General features: G+C 32.8%; 3 protein-coding genes across 3 annotated transcripts; 2 read left to right on the forward strand and 1 right to left on the reverse strand.

The window, feature by feature from the left end:
* Positions 1 to 1,485: 1,485 nt before the first annotated feature.
* Positions 1,486 to 3,009, forward strand: LOC110693072 (ethylene-responsive transcription factor 1B-like). Its single transcript, XM_021870200.1, has one exon. The coding sequence runs from the start codon at positions 2,004 to 2,006 to the stop codon at positions 2,721 to 2,723; it is 720 nt and encodes a 239-aa protein (XP_021725892.1). The 5' UTR covers positions 1,486 to 2,003; the 3' UTR covers positions 2,724 to 3,009.
* An 8,627-nt stretch (positions 3,010 to 11,636) lies between these two features.
* On the forward strand, positions 11,637 to 13,394 carry LOC110693112. The gene has a single exon (XM_021870235.1). The coding sequence runs from the start codon at positions 11,637 to 11,639 to the stop codon at positions 13,392 to 13,394; it is 1,758 nt and encodes a 585-aa protein (XP_021725927.1).
* Positions 13,395 to 16,214: 2,820 nt separating this feature from the next.
* Positions 16,215 to 18,377, reverse strand: LOC110693074. Its single transcript, XM_021870201.1, has one exon. It carries the CDS (start codon positions 18,364 to 18,366, stop codon positions 16,309 to 16,311), a length of 2,058 nt encoding a protein of 685 aa, XP_021725893.1. The 5' UTR covers positions 18,367 to 18,377; the 3' UTR covers positions 16,215 to 16,308.
* Positions 18,378 to 18,461: the final 84 nt, after the last annotated feature.

Consider the following 18,461-nt stretch of genomic DNA (forward strand, 5'->3'; position numbering starts at 1 on the left):
GAAATAATAATATAATACTATAATAGTAATAATTGTTGTCGTCCAATTAATAATTAAAGAGTGGTTTCTCTCCATTATTTGACTATATTGTCAATTGGCCTTATCTTAGCTCTAATTTCAACTCAGTTCAATTTTCCTGTCTCAAGCCCAATTAATACAATTAAATTTTGTTCTAATTCATTCAGTTTATTGTTTAGGCCATGATCTCTTTACTTCATTTTTACCTAAATGTAATAATTTTTTTACCAACTTAAAATTATTTATACTAAAATTAAAGCATTTTTACTCGAAATTATGCTTGTTTTTACTAAAGTAAATTTATTTTCTTTTTTTTAAACACAAAGTAAATTTATTTTCAAATAGATGTAACATAGTAACAATTACATATATAATTAGGATAACATGTATTTTTAAATATCCGCCCCTTTTTTCTTTTTCTCTCTTCTCCCTCCTCTATCTGCTAGGGTTTTAGTTTTCTTGGCCGTTTAGGCCGGAAATAGTCTCATTTCTTCGTAAATTAGACTATTTTCGACCCTTTTCTTTTAATTCAATTTAGTTTTTTGTTTTGCTTTACGTTTTGTTTTGTTTTGTTCTCTCCGTCCGTGAGAGTTTGTCCCAATTTTTTGGATTTTTTTCATTTTTCTGGGATTTTGATTCTCATCTATGGATGAGAATTTTATTTTTAGGGTTCTTATAATAATTGAGAAGGTGATTTGGATTCTTATGGGTATGGGATTTGTCATCAAGTGGTCGATCAAAACATTAGCGCGGATTGCGGAGGTCTCAACTTGGAAAGATGCAAAGACATCGAAAATCATTGCTCGCGTCAAACTTGAAGCGGTGGAGTATGAGCTATGCCGAATATGCAAATTAGTTATGATTTTGATTGTAAAAGTTATGATATTTTCTCTAAATCTGTGGTTTATAGATCTTTATTTTTGTAGATACCGTATGACTATTATTTAATGATATTATTACTTCCCATTCAAAAAATAAAATAAATATAAGGATAACATAACATGTTTATCCTAATTATATATGTAGTATATATCCCAAATTTCACAATGCATATCAGAGCTCCATTGTTTTAAACAATAATACTCGTAGTTTGATAGACATTGCTTTAATCTAATGTATGATCAAATTCATATAATTAGTTACTGCTAATGTTTCATACTTAAGCTAAACATACTCGGTGCCACGTAATTTAATTGAAATGGAGGTAGCTTGTCAAATGTGTCACATTAATAGAAGCATTGGTATCAAATTGATTAAGTTAACGTTGAACTTTAATTTTTAATCTTAACGTTATTTTATTTTTATCACCATCTGCGATCCATATGACTAATTCCCAATCCAAAACACAAATTAATATATACTAAACTCCCCTCACAACTTTATAGGTTTTGACCACCCAATAATTGATATAAAATTTTTGTAGCTTTAGGTAATAATCATGGCCTTAAGCTGGACCATCTGAAAATATTTATTAATCAAACAATTATCCTAACCTACACTTTAATTAATTAACTAATAAAAATCTTACAAATTGAGCTGGATTAATCTCTTAATTAATTCCTTCTTTTAACAAAAAGCGACCAGGAGCCGAGAATGATGAGAAAAGATCGAGTTAAAAAAAAAAAAAAAAAGTAAATTAAATATATGAGAAATATACTACTACTAGATTGTAGGTGACGTCACTCAAATTACTCAGCTGCAAACTGATGACCTGGCCGCCACGAGTCATTTGACCCACGTGTATTTTTTGAATTTAACGAATTTGATTATGACCTATTTTAGTTATTATATTAACTTTCCAATTTCATTCCCCTTAACTATATTGTGTTTCATCATTATTGCTTGAATTATTTTCTTCATATATAAAAGGAAGTAGTGAGCCAAACTAATCCTTCATCACTTTCACATTTCACATCTTTCATTATATTACCAACAATTAAACAAGCTTATTTACTCAAAAAACAAAAAAAAAATAAAATAAAAAAATGAATTCATCATCTTCAGAGTGTTCATCTTTTAAATCTTCATCTTCAGAATCGTTCTCGTGGGAAGAATTTAATCCATCTAATATTCTTCCCTTCATCGAGAACGATTCTGAAGATATGTTTTTGCTAGACATGTTGTCTAGCAATAACATACCAAATATTACCACCACGACCACGACCATGACCACGACCAATAATGGATTGCCAACTTCATCCTCCTGTTCGATGATTCGAGTCAAGGAGGAGGAAGTGACATCCTCAATGTCTAATACAATCAAAGAAGAGGCCGCGATTATTACCCCAAGTGAAAAATCATATAGAGGAGTAAGAAAAAGACCATGGGGTAAATATGCAGCTGAAATTAGGGATTCTACAAGAAATGGTGTAAGGGTTTGGTTAGGTACTTTTGATACACCTGAGGCAGCTGCTTTAGCTTATGATCAGGCCGCGCTTTCGACTCGTGGGACGCTGGCTGTACTTAATTTTCCGGTGGATGTAGTAAGGGATTCGCTTAAGGAGATGAACTATGAGTTTGGAAATGGGTGTTCTCCTGTTTTAGTGATGAAAAATAGACTTTCTATTAGGAAAAAGAAGTCTATGTGCAAGAAAAACAGAGTTAAAAGCAGGGGATCATCTTTGGAAAATAATGTGTTTGTTTTTGAAGATTTGGGTTCTGATTACTTGGAACAATTGTTAACTGCAAGTGAAACCATGCATTAGTACTTAATTAGTTAGATTGAGGTGATACTTTTCATCATTTACCTCTTAAATGAAAAGTATTGTTCTAATTTTGTGAATTTCTAGATTTTTTTTTTGGGAAGATTTTCTTGTAAGATTTTGGATTTTTTTTTTTTTTTTTTTTTATTTTATTTTTTATTTTTTTTTTTTTTTTTTTTGGGGGGGGGGGGATTTGGATGAATTATATTACATCAATTCTTAAATTTTTTTTTATTTGCATATAACTTTTTTTTTCCTCTTTCAAATACATAAATCATAGATTTTGATATTGCCAATCTATTAGGATTTAGGACTATCTACTACTATGATGATCATATTATTTTTTTTTTTTGAGAAAATATCATATTAATTTTTAATTTTGTATGTTAATTGTAAATTTTAAGGCAGTACAAATTAGGTTGATTCAAAAATTATTTATGAGTCGTTACTGTAAAGTTATCAAGTTGCAATAAAAGTCGAATAAATAAATATTTAAACATTATTGTTGACATTATCATGGGTACCAATTGTCAGCTTGTGCATTACAAGTTGAGATAATCGTCTTATTATTTCTATATTTTTCTTGATTATATCCCCCCTCTATATTATAAACAATCCAACAGTACTAGGAAGTTATTGGAGGAGTGCAATCTAGTAGGGACTCCTCCATCCTTCTCCAATTATAATTAAGAATCTAATAAATTAATACTAATTAAGTCATAAATAATGAGGAGAGACAACTTGTAAATAGACATAAATCTGTTTTATCTAATTTCATGCATGAAAACTGCGGACTCACAAGTCAGACAGCCCAAAGAAGCTAATAAATAAGCTTATTATAAAACTCTTACACATGATAATATGGCATTTTCAGCTACTTTTCATATGAGCAAATGACCTATGCGCTATTTTTAAATCCTCTGTGATCATTTATACGAAGTGAAACACATTCGGAATTATTTGTCAGAATTATCAATTCCCAATTATAATAAACACAAGATAAGTAGACATCAATCATCATATGTAGAAATTGTCAAATTTTTAATCCCCTTCAATTTCTCTTCATGTGGCAGTCTTTGTAATAAGAAGTTTGTAAATTAAAATGGCCTTAGATTGTGTCAAAGGGCCAACTCGATAAAATCTAGTTGATGGTTGAAGTCCTAGGCCGAGAGTCGTCTTTAACGATTAAACTGTAGACATAACACAAGCAATTTCACTTATAGTACTAGATTACATAATTCACTTTGAAAGTAAGGAATGGATGAGAATGAACCTGTGACACGTTGGCTTCGAACAACTTATCTAAAGGTATAAAATAATTGTTGAAGCCCCATGCATGATTAGATAATATTGAAAAAATCGAAGAATGGAAGTACTTTCATAGACTTATAAGTTAGTTGCTATATCTCCTCTTCTTGCATGTATGTGTATTTTATACTCATGTGTAGTATGGAATCTATATAAGGTCTAGCTCTAAGATGTATGATGTCAAAATGTGTGAAAGTGTCGAAGTTAGGTCTAGCTCTTAGATAAACGGTTGAAGATGTTTGAAATGATTGAAGTTTATTTTTAACAAGTCAAAGACTTTTTTCCTCTTCTTGTTTAGATGTTCCAATCTGAATACAAAAAAAGAGAGGCTTCTATTTTCTCGACACATAGTGATGTCATTTTTAAAATGTATCTTTCTCTAGTGGCAAGTTACTTTGAAGCAACTATTCCCTAGATATGCATACACACATGAACATATTCTGTGCTATTTTGATCATTGATGAATTAATTAAAAACTACTTGCATAATTTACAGCCTAGCTAAATTCTAAATAAATTCACCTAAATATTGTGATTTCTTCATAGTTCATATGCGTTTTATCTCGGTAAAAATAGTTTGAAACAATTGTGTTATATAGAAGTAATATGCTGTTAAATTATTAGAGTTATACACTCTCTAATCTAGTTGAACGGTGATTGTTTCAACTTTGAAAAAATTTAGAGACAAAGAAAATACTTTATATTCTTCATCTATTTTTTTTCCTTTCACATGGGACAATTTACATGCTATGAAATTTCCCCTTTTGACAATTTCCATCTTGTTAGCTTTAGTTATACTTGGAATAATAAATTTTTTTTTTTTTTTAGTGATTGTTGGTCTGGCCACACTTAGCCGGTTAGCCTCATATCATCATTATAAGCTTTTAGCTCTTTAATTTTATAGCTTAAAGACAAGCCGAACCCAAAAATATATCAAATATATACCACATAATAATTATAACAATAATATAATAGCTAAAAAATAAAATGATGCCTGTGCAATGTTCTTTCCCAATTAATGACACAAACCTTTTTAAACAGGTCAAGTTGTTTAAATAAAACCAAAAAACAATTTTTTATATTTTAACGATTATAATAATATATCTCTTTATAGTAACGAATATTAAATATATTACATAAAATTGTAACGATTCAGAAATGCAAGCTAATAACACAAATCATTTTAAGAGATGCATATATCATTTTTCTTTGTTTAAAAAAGTAATTAATATAAATCGATAAGAAGTGGACCCAATAATATGTTGATGATGATTCCCCATCTAGAAAACTAAAGTATATTATTGCAAGTTGATACATTATTTAATCTTCAAATGTTCAATGACCAAGATTTTTTTCCCCTTTATATGGGTCAAATATCAAAACATTTAGCCGATTTAGAGGTTGATCAAAATCATTCAAATCTTGTGATAAAGTTTCATCCTTTAAAGAGCATCAAGTGTTTTTTTTTTTTTTTTTTTTTTTTTGAAAGAAATACAGTATTACTTTGGTACGTTGCGTATGGAATTTGGTATCTGAATAAGGTTATCAAATGAGGTTAATTTTTTTTATAAAATAATGCAATTAGCAATTAATTAGCATCATATCAATCAGTTCAAACAGGAAATTATAAGACTTTTTGCTTGTCTCTTTGTGCTGTTAATTCTTAAATTTGGGTCCTTTTCACTTGTAGATCGAATTGTAAGGCTTGTGAATTTATTTTGTTTCTATGACATGAATAGTTGGCTTTGAGATCAATATTGACGAGTTTTGTACTTAAATTTTTCTGTCAATTTCTTACTACATGCATGCAACAAGTTAGCTTCACAATGTCTAGTTAAGATTTTTTTGACAATAACCATCAACAATTGTTGGTTTTTTTTTAGTAATAACCATTGACAATTTTTTGTATTATGAAATTTACCACCAACTTCTTTTCAAATTACTAAAACTTCCCAGAGTTTTATCAATTCATAAAATATAGATGGTAAATTTCAGTGTTTTGGAAAAAAAAAAGTAGATGGTAAATTAAAAATAAAAAAAACTTGTTGGTGATTATTACTAAAATACCGTACTAACAATTGTTGCTGGTTATTGTCTAAAAATTTATACACTTAGGCCTTGTTCACCTCATCTTACAAAAATAATATTAAGTAAAAATAATTTCTATTTGTAAAAATAAGTTCAGTCAGTAAAATTCAGTAATTATAAAGAAAAAATATAATAGAAAATCCGTAAAAATAATTTCAGTTTAGCAAAAATAATTTCAATTCAGTAAATTTAATTTCAGTACAGCAAAAAAAAATTAAGGTCAATAAAAATAATTTAAGTTCATTTAAAATAATTTTAGTTCAGTAAAAATAATTTCATTTCAGGAAAAATAAGGTGAAGTGAACCGGACCTTATTATATATCAGTTACACGTATTGAGAAGTGGAAATCAACATTTACTAATTTATACTTCGTACGTATCAGCTATATGATGAAAATCTAAAAAATATTTTGTACGGAGTAATCAATACTTGTATAATTATTATTCTCAATATTGTGCCATGGTATGTTATTTAATGTTGTACTCCGTACATAGTATATTAGTTGTCGTAGACCTCGTGGTGATTTGAATCATTAATTTGTAAATTGTGAATGAATTGTAAAAATAATTGGATCTCAAACCCTAGAGCTCTGATACCATGATAAATTTGGGAATAATTTGTAAAAATTCCTCTGACCTTTGATATTTCAGTTAGAAGTATTTATACATCCTACTATGCGGAGAGCCAAATAAACACATTAATTGCAAAAATAAACTAGCTGTACACAATTAGGAATATACTAGTCTCTTGAATTTCCTATAATTTATTATAAGTTGTGTTTGGTCCTTTGGTGTATTAATATCGTGTATATTCTTCCTTCCTTTTATAGTTTTATCATTACCAATAAGTTATTTCCCCTTCATAAATCAAATTCATGCATTACACAAGATTGAAAGCTAGAATTTGTTTCAAAAATAGATTGCGCTAAGCATATATCTCAAGAATTTTAATACTCCGTATAATTTATTTTATAGTGTTGTTAAAAGTTTAATCAATTATGTTTTTCAGCTGTGGGAATTATATTTAACATATTTCATAACACATATTCTTAGAGCTTGCCCTGAGTTCAGTGAGAAACAATTTTTGTCATCACATGTCAAATTTGTAAATATATAAACAATTTCATCCAATCACCTTATCATCATCAACTGTGAATCCTACATTAATAGAAAGTTGTTGATTTCTTTATGAAAATGTCATGTGATAAATAGTTTTTGTTTATCACTAAGAGAAACTTGTATTTTCTCTTAAACTTCGATATATTCGACCATTACTACTCCGTAATAAGTCCGTATCAAATAAGCTTATTCGAACTTTATTTAACTTAGATATTCCATATATTTTCTCAAGTAAAATTACATTTTTCTGAATTTATCTTATCGATCTCGATGTAACTTGATTGAATATAGTGATTAAATTTTTCTGAACTTTTCTTCTCTCTTTTGAGGGAGGATTTGTCTTTTTATTTAATGGATTGATATTGATCGAGTTGTTTCATGGGTAAAAATTGGTGTGAGATCGAAAAGAGTTTAATCTTTCGATTACAACTAGATAGACGAATTAGGCGAAAATTTTCTTCACGGCTACAACAAATCAATAGACCCTCTCATTGAAAAAGGCTTTAAATCACTGCAATGTGAAAGAAGGTATAAAGAATGTACCCAATTTGCAACAACGATCGTAGCTTTATTGAAAATATGCTTTTATTTGATTCAACTGTCATTTATTTGTTTGATATAAATCCTTTTATAGATGTTGTATGAATTCTTATTTATGAATCAATCATTGTTCCCAAAAAAAAAAAAACCCTCATAAAAAAATAAATTTTATGATAACGATTGTTATTAGGATCAGTCTTAACCTTGGAAATTAGGGAGTACTGTAGTAGGGAAGAATATTAATGATTAATAAATAAAATTCGAAATGCAATTTAATTGCTGGGATGAAGTGTTGACAATAATGTCCTTGTTGAATTAGTCAAGAAAATGATATTACAGTACTAGCTACATACTACATAGTGTAATACTAATATTTACGTAGTACTGTAGTAAGTAGTAGACATTAGACAAGTAGTTTGCAATTTGCAAATAATTTGCAAGAACATCATCACTGTAGACAAATTCAAAATGTCTATCACTGATTAATGATAAGATGATCATTATTACTGTTGAAAAAAAGAAATACGAGTTTGGCTTGTTTTGGTGCTACTTTTGGTTGCTTACAAAGTTTCCATTCATATTGGCTTCTGGCTTGAGTCTATTTTGAATATGGGCTATAACTTTTATTAATATAGTGAGAAAATTTGGTCACTGAATATATAAATAGTGCAAAAGCTACAAGTAGAAAAATTTTGATGTTTGTAGGCGTGTCTTTAGCAATTCGAGTTAACTAATATAAAGAAGATCAAGGAAAGTGTAGTAGAATCTTAGACAACAAAACATTGTACATTGTGTACTGTGATATTATTTAATTGGCAAAAGCATAAATGTTGCAAATCTCTAGGCATTTAGATAAATAAAAACTTCTCATGTTCAACTAACGATATTTTTCAATTTCTTAAAAATGTATTTATGTATGTAACGGAGCATAAATTCTTATTGAGTACAAAATGTTATGTCTTATGCTCAATCCCAAATGAATCCCAGGTGTTTATTCATTATATACAGCTTATCTATAAATTCCAAATTAAGGATGAAATTTTTTGTTTTGTATATCCATAAATATATGTAGGCACATCAATGAAACACATTTGTTAGAGCCGCCACTAGCTTACAAATGAGGTTGGTTTGGACAGTTGGACTCATTAATTTTGACTCATATGATTGAATTGAGATCTAAGCGTTGAGAGGTTTAGCAATTATATTGTCGGAAATTATGCCTATTTAGTATAGCTTCAAGCCCCACGTGTTAGGCTGCTCATCGTAATAGTTTCTCAACCAGGTAAGTGTCTAAGTGAGCCGTATCAAATCAGTGATCTCTCGAGGTTAACCCTAGCTATCATATTCAAGTCGGCCTTGCTGAAAGATCTAGAGATTTTAATTATATTTACAAGGTACACTGCAAAAAATACAAGAGATGACGACTCTGAATCGGCACCCTCTCACAGGTTAAGTCTGTCAAGGTTCGCAGATGAACGCTTGATTAAGAGTAGAGGGGAGAGGTAAAAGAATCCCCCTACTCCCAAGCAAATGTATGTAGTTACGTTTGTAAGGATCGAACTCATGACCTCAAAACCACAAGGTGAATTCCGATCTCTAACAATTTTACCAAGCTAACTTGGTTAGAAGTACATAATGTTGATAGAATCATAGTTAAAGTTTGTAATGTGATTATTGATTATGTGAATCCCGTCTAGAATCAAAATTGTGTAATACTCATATGAATTGAGGTATACCATAGTTTTTGGATTGTCAATAAAAATTCAAATTTAGCAAGATTAGGCACATTAAAAATTACTAGTGATACATTTATTTATTTATTTTATTTTGTGAGAGAGAATGGCAAAGCCAATTTTTTTTTTTTTTTTTGGTGCTTAGAGAGCCAAAGGGGCAGGGGTGAGAATAGATCCCAGGATCTCCTGAAACCGGAAGGAAAGCTCTAACCACTTGAGCTATCCCTCACTCTCAATGGCAAAGCCATTATGGACTTAACATTGCTCCGTAGTTAACAACTAAGTCATAATGTTATTGCACATGTTATACATTTCTAACTAATTATAATATGTACAGTAACAATAATGACAATTGACAAAAGCATAAAAGTTTGTAAACTTAATTAAAACAACACTTAGTAGAAAAAACAACTATTTACACTTATTATTTTACAATTTAATTTATAGACATATAATTAAGGGACGGAAAGAGTACTATTATTTTAGTCTACTATTTATGCATAAAGTTGAGAATGCGATGGTTGAGAATGTCGTCATGAAAGCTGAGTGCACGAGTTACTGTCATATGAAGAAAAATAGGAAGAGGATATACATACATATCGAAACGTTATATATATCGAAACGTTAGGTCTGCATTGGAGCTAATGTCTTTTTCAATTTACTCGTGAATAAGCTCGATTAGTGAAATTTTAAACTCAACAAAGGAATGAGTCAAATTCAAGCAACGAATTTCAGCCATACTCGTCTTGTCAATGTTTATGAATAACTTGTTTAAATCCATGTTTACACAGTGCATAACTCCTTTGAACTCATTCAAACTTGATAAATAGTGAATTATTAAATACGTTATAAATAACTGACTTAGACCATTTATCTCTTCCTTCAATTTGGCTCAAAATAATTAAATTAGTAATGATGCTGGGTGGACCAACGAACAAACTATGACATTTAGATAACATGATTTTGGGCTCAAGCTAGTACTTTATGAAAATTAGTAGGAAAGTTTATCAATTATTAGATCAAATTAATCTATAAGGAGGTAAGGAAATCCCTCTACTCCCAAGCATTTTGTAGTTGGTGGGACTCGAACTCGTGACCTCAAAGTCACAAGGTGAATTCCCCACTAAGTTCACCTAGCTTTGCTTGGTAACCTGTACTTGTATTTGATGAGTTAAAAAACAAAGTCAGAGTATGTGAATTCTTTGAAATAAATGCAGGCATTTTTTCCCTTTGTTTATTTATAGTCAATTCATCAAACATCATTGCAACATTTTATTGGATAAATAATGGAATCAATAAAAGTCGATATTACGGAATACCTCTTGATACTCTCTGTGTTATATTCCCTGAAAATAGAAGTGTAATGGCCAAATAATCAAAATTAAAAAAGTGAGGGGTAATTCATTTAGGTGGTTAAGAGCCTGTTCACATTTACTGAATTGGGCTGAACTGAACTGAATTGAACTGAACTGATTGGAGCTGAATTGAACTGATTAGAACTGAACTGAATTGAATTGAGCTGAAATAAATATTTTATGAGAGAGGGAAATTAAGAGCTGAACTGAACTGAACTGATTGGAGCAGAACTGAACTGAATTGATTGGAGCTGAACTGAACTGAACTGAATTGAAATTAAGTAAATGTGAATAGGCCCTAAAGCTCTTCTCTTCGGTTTCATATTCTAGAATCGATTACTCCGTATCATCACTAATTTGCTCTCTAAACACCAAATAGAAATTCTTTATTATTTGAAAAAACAACAACAACAACAAAAACACCAAGCAAATAGAAAAAAATAAATAATAAAATTCAAAAATATAATTTACGCTATATTTTTTCCGTGACATAAATAAATAATGTAGCCTTTTTTTTTTTAAGTTGTAGGCCAAAAAAGCCCAAAATTCACCTTCACAAACCCTAAAATTAAATCCCCTAAAGCCCTAATAATTTAATACGGAGTACTAGGTACTACTAATATTTTGTAACTTTCATAAAACCAAAAACCTAGTCCTTGCTTCCCAAGGAATCACCACACGTCCAAACCTTATAAATAAAACCCTAATCCTCTCATTTTTTTTTTACATTATTAAACTTTTATTAATCCAAAAATTAAATCTTTTCACAAAATAATGTCTTCTGGTTTGTTAGGCCCCCCGGAACTCCAATCCACCATCCATGCCACCACCATCTCCGCCCAACCAACCACCCATTCTCCGTCGTCGAATCAAACGAAAACCCTTTCTTACCTCTCCTCAGCCAACCCATGTCTAGATTTCTTCCACGTGGTTCAAGAAACCACCCCTTTAGACCTAATCCAACGGCTACAATTCTCTTGGCAAAATTCACCTTTAACAACCCTTAAACTCATTTGCAACCTAAGAGGTGTTAGAGGCACGGGTAAAAACATTAAAGAAGGGTTTTACGCGGCCGCGCTATGGCTCCATCAAAACCACCCTAAAACCCTAGCACTGAACGCAGGCGTTTTCGCCCGCTTCGGGTCTCTTAAAGACCTCCTCGAGATCCTGTTCAGGATTCTCGAGGGGGTCGATGTGAGGAAAAGGATGAAGGATGAGTGGGAGTCAAAAAAGCCGGCCTTCTTCGCGCAACGTTACACGAAGAAGGCCGCGGCTGAGGATGATCTTAAAAAGGCTAAGGTGTTAAAAGCTGAGAAAAAGGCTAATAAGGCGAAAAAGGCTATTGATCGGTATAATCATGACCCTGAGTATAGATTTTTGTATGATTGTATATGTGCTGTGTTTGGCAATCTTTTGAAAACGGATATGAAATTGTTAAAAGAGGGAGATTATGAAGATATTAGTTTAGCCGCGAAGTGGTGTCCGTCGTTGGATTCGTCCTACGACGAGTATTTGTTGATTTGTGAGAGCATTGCGAGGAAGGTGTTTCCTCGCGAGGAGTATAAAGAGTATGATGGTGTAGAGGAAGCACATTATGCTTATAGGGTTCGGACTCGATTGAGGAAGGAAGTATTAGTCCCTCTTCGAAAAGCCCTCGAGTTGCCTGAGGTATACATGTGTGCTAAAAGATGGAGGGACATTCCTTATGATAGAGTGGCCTCTACGGCTATGAATCTAGGGAAGAAGGTCTTCTTAAAGCGCGATAGGGATGGATTTGAGGAGTACTTAACCGATGTTAAGGAGGGTGATATGATGATTTCTGCTGGTTCTTTGCTTCCTCATGAGATTGTTTCGAGTTTATATGACTCGGAGAAGGAGCTTAATGAAGTCGCGGAGCTTCAATGGAAGAGGATGGTGGATGACTTAGACAAGCAAGGGAAATTGATAAATTGTAGTGCATTGGCTAATAACATAGCCGGGGATGCTTGTATTGGACTAATGTTGTTGGTTTCGGAGTTAACGAGTGAGCCGTGGAAGGGGAAGGTTATTATATGGGGTGAAGATCCTAAATTTCACAACATTGAGGGTGATAAACTTGTTGAAAAAGTTGAATCAATCAAAGATATGTTGTGTGAAAGTAGGGTAGATTTAGAGAAAGTGTTTGATAAAATTTTGGAGTTCACTATTGAGAAGAATCTGAGTGAAGATCAGATGTTAAGAAGGTTGTTTGTTTTCATTGATGAAGAGTTTATGAAGGTGTCTGATCATCCTTGGGAAACCGAGTATGCCGGGATTAAGACGAAGTTTCTTGATCGAGGGTTTGAGAAAGTACCGGAGGTGGTGTTTTGGAATGTGAAGGGCTCATTGGCTGTTCCTGTGAGATGTGATGTGCCTGGGATGGCGGTTGTTAGCGGCCTTTTGAAGAATCTGCTGACCTTGTTCTTGGATGATGGAGGTGTTTTGACTCCTGAGAGTGTGATGAATGCTGCTATCTCTAGCCCTGAGTATGATCAACTCGTTGTTCATGATTGATCTTTGTATTTATCATGAATGCTAAGTAAAATTTGTAACCATGCTTCTTTGAAAATAAATATAAATATCTTTGGAATTTTTGCGCCTTCTACTTAATGAATGTTTAATTCTAAAAGCATTATAGCAGAAAGTATGGAATTGAATTCGATCAAAAAAATCATTAACTCTATATACTTTGAGGTTGATTAACAAGAAGATTAGATGTATATCACAAAACTCTGTTATATATGATAAATAATTAGTCTGATAGCTTTTGCTTATAGTTTGTATACCTCGATTTGATAAATCAGTCTGACCTTGCTTTGATTCAAGTTGTTGTGTGCAAATATAGTCATGCATGTATAATTCAATATAAGAGTCCTATACCAGTGAAGTTATTGAATTTAATCAGAACAACTATGGTAGGAACCACAGTTAAAACACCAATATTTGTAATCCCAAGTCTTAAATTCTGTATTTCTTTGTTTTTTTTTTTTTTTTTTTTTTTTTTTTTTTGAATAGCTGTATTTCTTTGTTTAATATGAAGAATAATGCGGAGTATTAGTACATGTAATTTAGACTAAATTCAATCATCTGTTACTACCGTATAATATTCTGGCTTACCAATGTCTGCAAGCATACTGTATAAATGTTCTGGTTCTGTACAATTACATCTTCCAAGAACAAATAATACAATAAGTTATCTATTTTTCACAATTTTGCTAACTTGCAACATGATACCAGGTTTAGTCTGTCATTTGCTTCAATGACCGAAGAATACTTTTCAAAAAGATCATGATTTGAAATGTACTCCGGCATAATATACTATTAACATCAACCAAAATTTTGTGCTGACATCACATTCATTATTCGGTCTGTATAGAACAAGATAAGTGCGCTCTATATGATTATTCTGTGCAATTTACCTGGGGTGGAGGTTATTAGCAGCCTTTTTGAGAGTCTGCTCATCTGCTGACTTTGTTCTTGAATGATGGCGGTGTTCTGGCTCCTGAGATTATTGAATGCTGTAGTTTTGGTCTCCTGTGAAACTAACTCAATGAAATTGTTTACAATCTGCTGCCCTGATTGATAATCTGAAAGCAGCAAATGCTAACTTCATTAGTAAGTGTAATGATCAAGCTGTAACAAGTTTTGTTGAAGCAGGAAGTACAGGGAATTAGTTCAGGTTGTACAGTAGACTCCATGACTAATGTAAAAAGCCAATCTGCCTTGCTCAAGGAGTATCATTATGTGTTCTAAAACGCACAGAGAAAGCAAATTTGAATTCAAATTTTTTTTTTTTTGTATGATTTCTTTCTTGCAGCGATAATACCTGTTCTGTTTTGCAATCAGATCACCGAAAACCACCTACTTTGATAAAAAGCACAAATATTGCTAGGAAAAATTGGGAATGTTCAGATGTTCTGCCTCAAAATTTAAAAAAAGAAAAAAAAAAAAGAAGCTATTATTCATGTTTAATGCAACTTAATAATTTGGATTTATTGATGATGATAATCACTTATTGTGAAATTTAATTTATGCACATTTAACCTTTGGCGTCTGCAAGGACTGCAACTGATGGCCTGATGCACCAAATAAATTATGGTACTTTGCATGAGCTTTTTTCGCGTATGTTAGTGTTATGAACCCAATTAGTAGGCCAAATTTCTCAACTATCATGTATTTTGTCAAGGATCAAAACTCAAAATTTGCCAAGGCTGAACCTTAAAGAGTTTTTTTCCCTGATTTTTAATGAGCACTGAAATGATCAATTCAATTGTTATCTCTAATCTTGCAGTTCATAAGGATAGCTGCATTGCCTGCATACAGACCTATTGCAACTGATTCGTGCTTGATTAGCTAGTTTAACTAAGATCAAGTGCTTTATCTCATGAGTATATATAAATTATACATTCATCAAGGTCAATAATATACAACATAACACGGATCAATTAATTAATTAAACCAGTATTCGTATCATTTATATATAATTAGAGTAGTTATCAAACACAACATTACTGTAAGCAAGATCCTGAACTGCACAGATCTGATCGAGGGTGAACAAGACCAGCTGCATGAAATGAAATTGATATGCTGAAATTTGTCATAAAATTCCTAAATGCTCAATCATCATCAGAATTTATCGGAACAGTGCAGAATGGTAGGCAACATAATAAAATCACCAAAATCACCATTATGCCAATACTTCAAATTTCAAGTCTGAATTCTATTCATTATGTAGTAAAGCCTTAAGTCTGAAGTAAATGTATATAAGCTTAAATCAATCATAAGTCATAAACAACCAGCCTAATATATATCCTGGCTTACCAATGTCAGCAAGCATGAATGACTCAGGGTTCTCTATACCATCATCTTCCAATAATAAAGCAGCAAGATAATAAAGCTCAAATACGCTTAATGGATACCAAATTTTCTCAGACACAAGCTTCAGAATATACAAAGAGCACGTTCTCAATGCAAGGAACATCCGATTAAATCTGTTAGGAAAACTCTTTGTAAGAGTCTGATCGAAGATAAGAACCATCTAGGACCATATAGTATGATCTTCCTAGCTTGCACTTACATGATTTTGGGATCATGGTAATGATAACCAGTGAAATACTCCCACAATTTGTACTGATAGAGAAAGCTAACTTCACCTCAAATATCAAAACTTAAGAGCAAAGATAACATCAAGTACTTTCAGCAATATTATGTGCATAATTCTTCAAAAATTATGGAACTGTATGCTGAAATAATGAAATACAGGACAATACCCTGCAACAAGTAAATACATTGACAGGAAACACAAAAATAATGCAAGTTTATTCCATTGAAAAGTTAATGTTTTATTCACTATACATAAAGTAAAATCTCAAGTACAAACATTTTAATTCTCAAAACATCTATCAAGCTAGAACCAACCAATTATTGATCAATCATAAACAACAAGTGCATCATACTCTGGCTTAGCAACAGCAGCAAGCATAACCCCTTCCGGATTCAATACTCCACCTTCCTCCAAGAACAAGGTCATTAGATTCTTCGAATATCCACTAACAAGCGCAACCCCGGGTTCAGTGCTTGGAACTGGAGTAGCCTCAGAGTGCCTGAGGTTCCAAAACACAATCTCAGGCACCTTGTCATACCCACTCTCCTTAAACTTTCTTTGTATCACCATGTAATCTGTTTCCCAAGAAATCACATCATTATTCGGTTCCAAGTCATTTATCCCATACGAGAAAGGTTTCCAGCCAGAGGCCTCATTAAACTCCATGTCACTGAAGATAAACAACCTTTTTATCATCTGTTCTTGAGGGAGTTTCGCTTTCACTGCCACCTTCAAAATCCGATCAAACACCTTTTGCAAATCTGTGCTATATCCCCAGTCCATTTTCTTTACAAAGCTACACTTCTTTTTCAGTGTTCTTCCCTTAATTCTGTGTAACTGAGGATCATTACTAAAAGTGATTAGTTTCCCCTTCCATGGTTTCTCACTTAACTCGGAAATCAACAAACCAAGGGCTATAGAAACTTCCATTGGAATCCCATTCATAGACCCAGACACATCACTAATAGCCATACAGTTAGAAAACTTCCCCTTCTTTGCTAAATCATCCACCATCCTCTTCCACTGAAGCTCGGCCACCTCACCCCCATTCTTATCCCTCCACAACGAGACGATTATCTCATGAGGAAGCAGTGCCCCAGCAGCAATTGTCGCCTTACCACTCTTCACCTTCTCCAAGTATCCCTCAAACCTCTCCCTATCATTTTTATAAAACAAACCTTTGTACAAATTCATAGCCACAGAAGGCACCCTATTATAAGGCAATGCATCCCACTCCTTAGCACATATATAAACCTCCGGTAACTCAAGTGCTTTCCTTAAAGGAACCAACACCTCCTTCCTCAATCGATCACGAACCTTAAAGGCATAATACCCTTCCTCCATACCCCTATACTCGTCGAATTCTTCCTTCGGAAACATCCCTCTTGCAATGCTTTCACAAAGCAATGTCACTTCATCATATGTAGAATCAAGGGTGGGACACCATTTAGCAGCTAACCCTATATTATACAAATCACCCTTTTTAAGCAACTCAACATCTTTTCTCAACAAATCAACAAATACATCAGAAATTGAATCATGCAAAAGCCGAAAATTAGCATCTCGATTATATAACCTTAATATCTTTTTAGTCCTCTCATTTTTTTTCTTAAACCTCAAAACCCTAATCTTCTCTCTCTCCTCTTCACTCTTCTCCTCACCCTTATTTACATCATGGTCTTCTAATTCTTCCTCCATTAACCCGAAACCCCAACCGCGCCCTCCCATTAATCCGAACCCTCTACCACGCCCTCCCATTAACCCGGAACCCCTACCGCCCCTAAAGCTCCTACACAAGACTGGAAACTCTTCGGAAACTTCCTCCACACGCTTCCTAGTACCATAACCTTTCTCCACACGTTTCCTAGAATCAGTCCCCTCTAGAAGGCGGAAGAGGATCTCAGGCATATCCTTCAAGTATCCAAAACCCGAAATGGAGCTCATGTTAAGGGTTAGGGTTTTAGGGTGGTTTTCATGCAGCCATAATGCAGATTCGTAAAACCCTTTTTTATCCGATTTTCCGGTACCTCGTACACCTCGAAGATTACAGATCAACTTAAGGGTTAAGAGTGAATCGTATGACCAAGAAAGTTGTACAAGGTGTATGAGTTCCGAAGCCGGCGTGTCGGGGACAACATGGAAGAAGAAGTCTAAGGCAGGGTTTCCTGAGGTTAGGAATGTTGTGGATCCATTTTCCGTAAGGCCTATTATGTTTGGTTGAGAATTATTGCTAAGAGATAGAAAATTACTAGGGAAAAAATCAGAGAGATAGATTTTACTGCGATCGTTTTTGTCTACGGCAGCAGCGGCGGAGGCGATTGTGGTGGTAGGGAGGGAGGGAATGGTAATTTCTGGGGGACCAGAGAGTATTCTTGGAGCCATAGTTTTGGTTGTTTGAGTGTTATTTTTTTTTTAGGGGAATAGCGTTGATAATTTGATCTGATTGTCAGATTTTCAATTCATATATAGGTTTTTTT

Source organism: Chenopodium quinoa, unplaced genomic scaffold (assembly GCF_001683475.1).
Source record: "Chenopodium quinoa cultivar QQ74 unplaced genomic scaffold, ASM168347v1, whole genome shotgun sequence".
NCBI lineage: Eukaryota > Viridiplantae > Streptophyta > Magnoliopsida > Caryophyllales > Amaranthaceae > Chenopodium > Chenopodium quinoa.

Coding starts and splice junctions, on each gene's coding strand:
- LOC110693072 (XM_021870200.1), top strand. CDS start 2,004: ATGAATTCATCATCTTCAGAGTGTTCATCTTTTAAATCTTCATCTTCA.
- LOC110693112 (XM_021870235.1), top strand. CDS start 11,637: ATGTCTTCTGGTTTGTTAGGCCCCCCGGAACTCCAATCCACCATCCAT.
- LOC110693074 (XM_021870201.1), bottom strand. CDS start 18,366: ATGGCTCCAAGAATACTCTCTGGTCCCCCAGAAATTACCATTCCCTCC.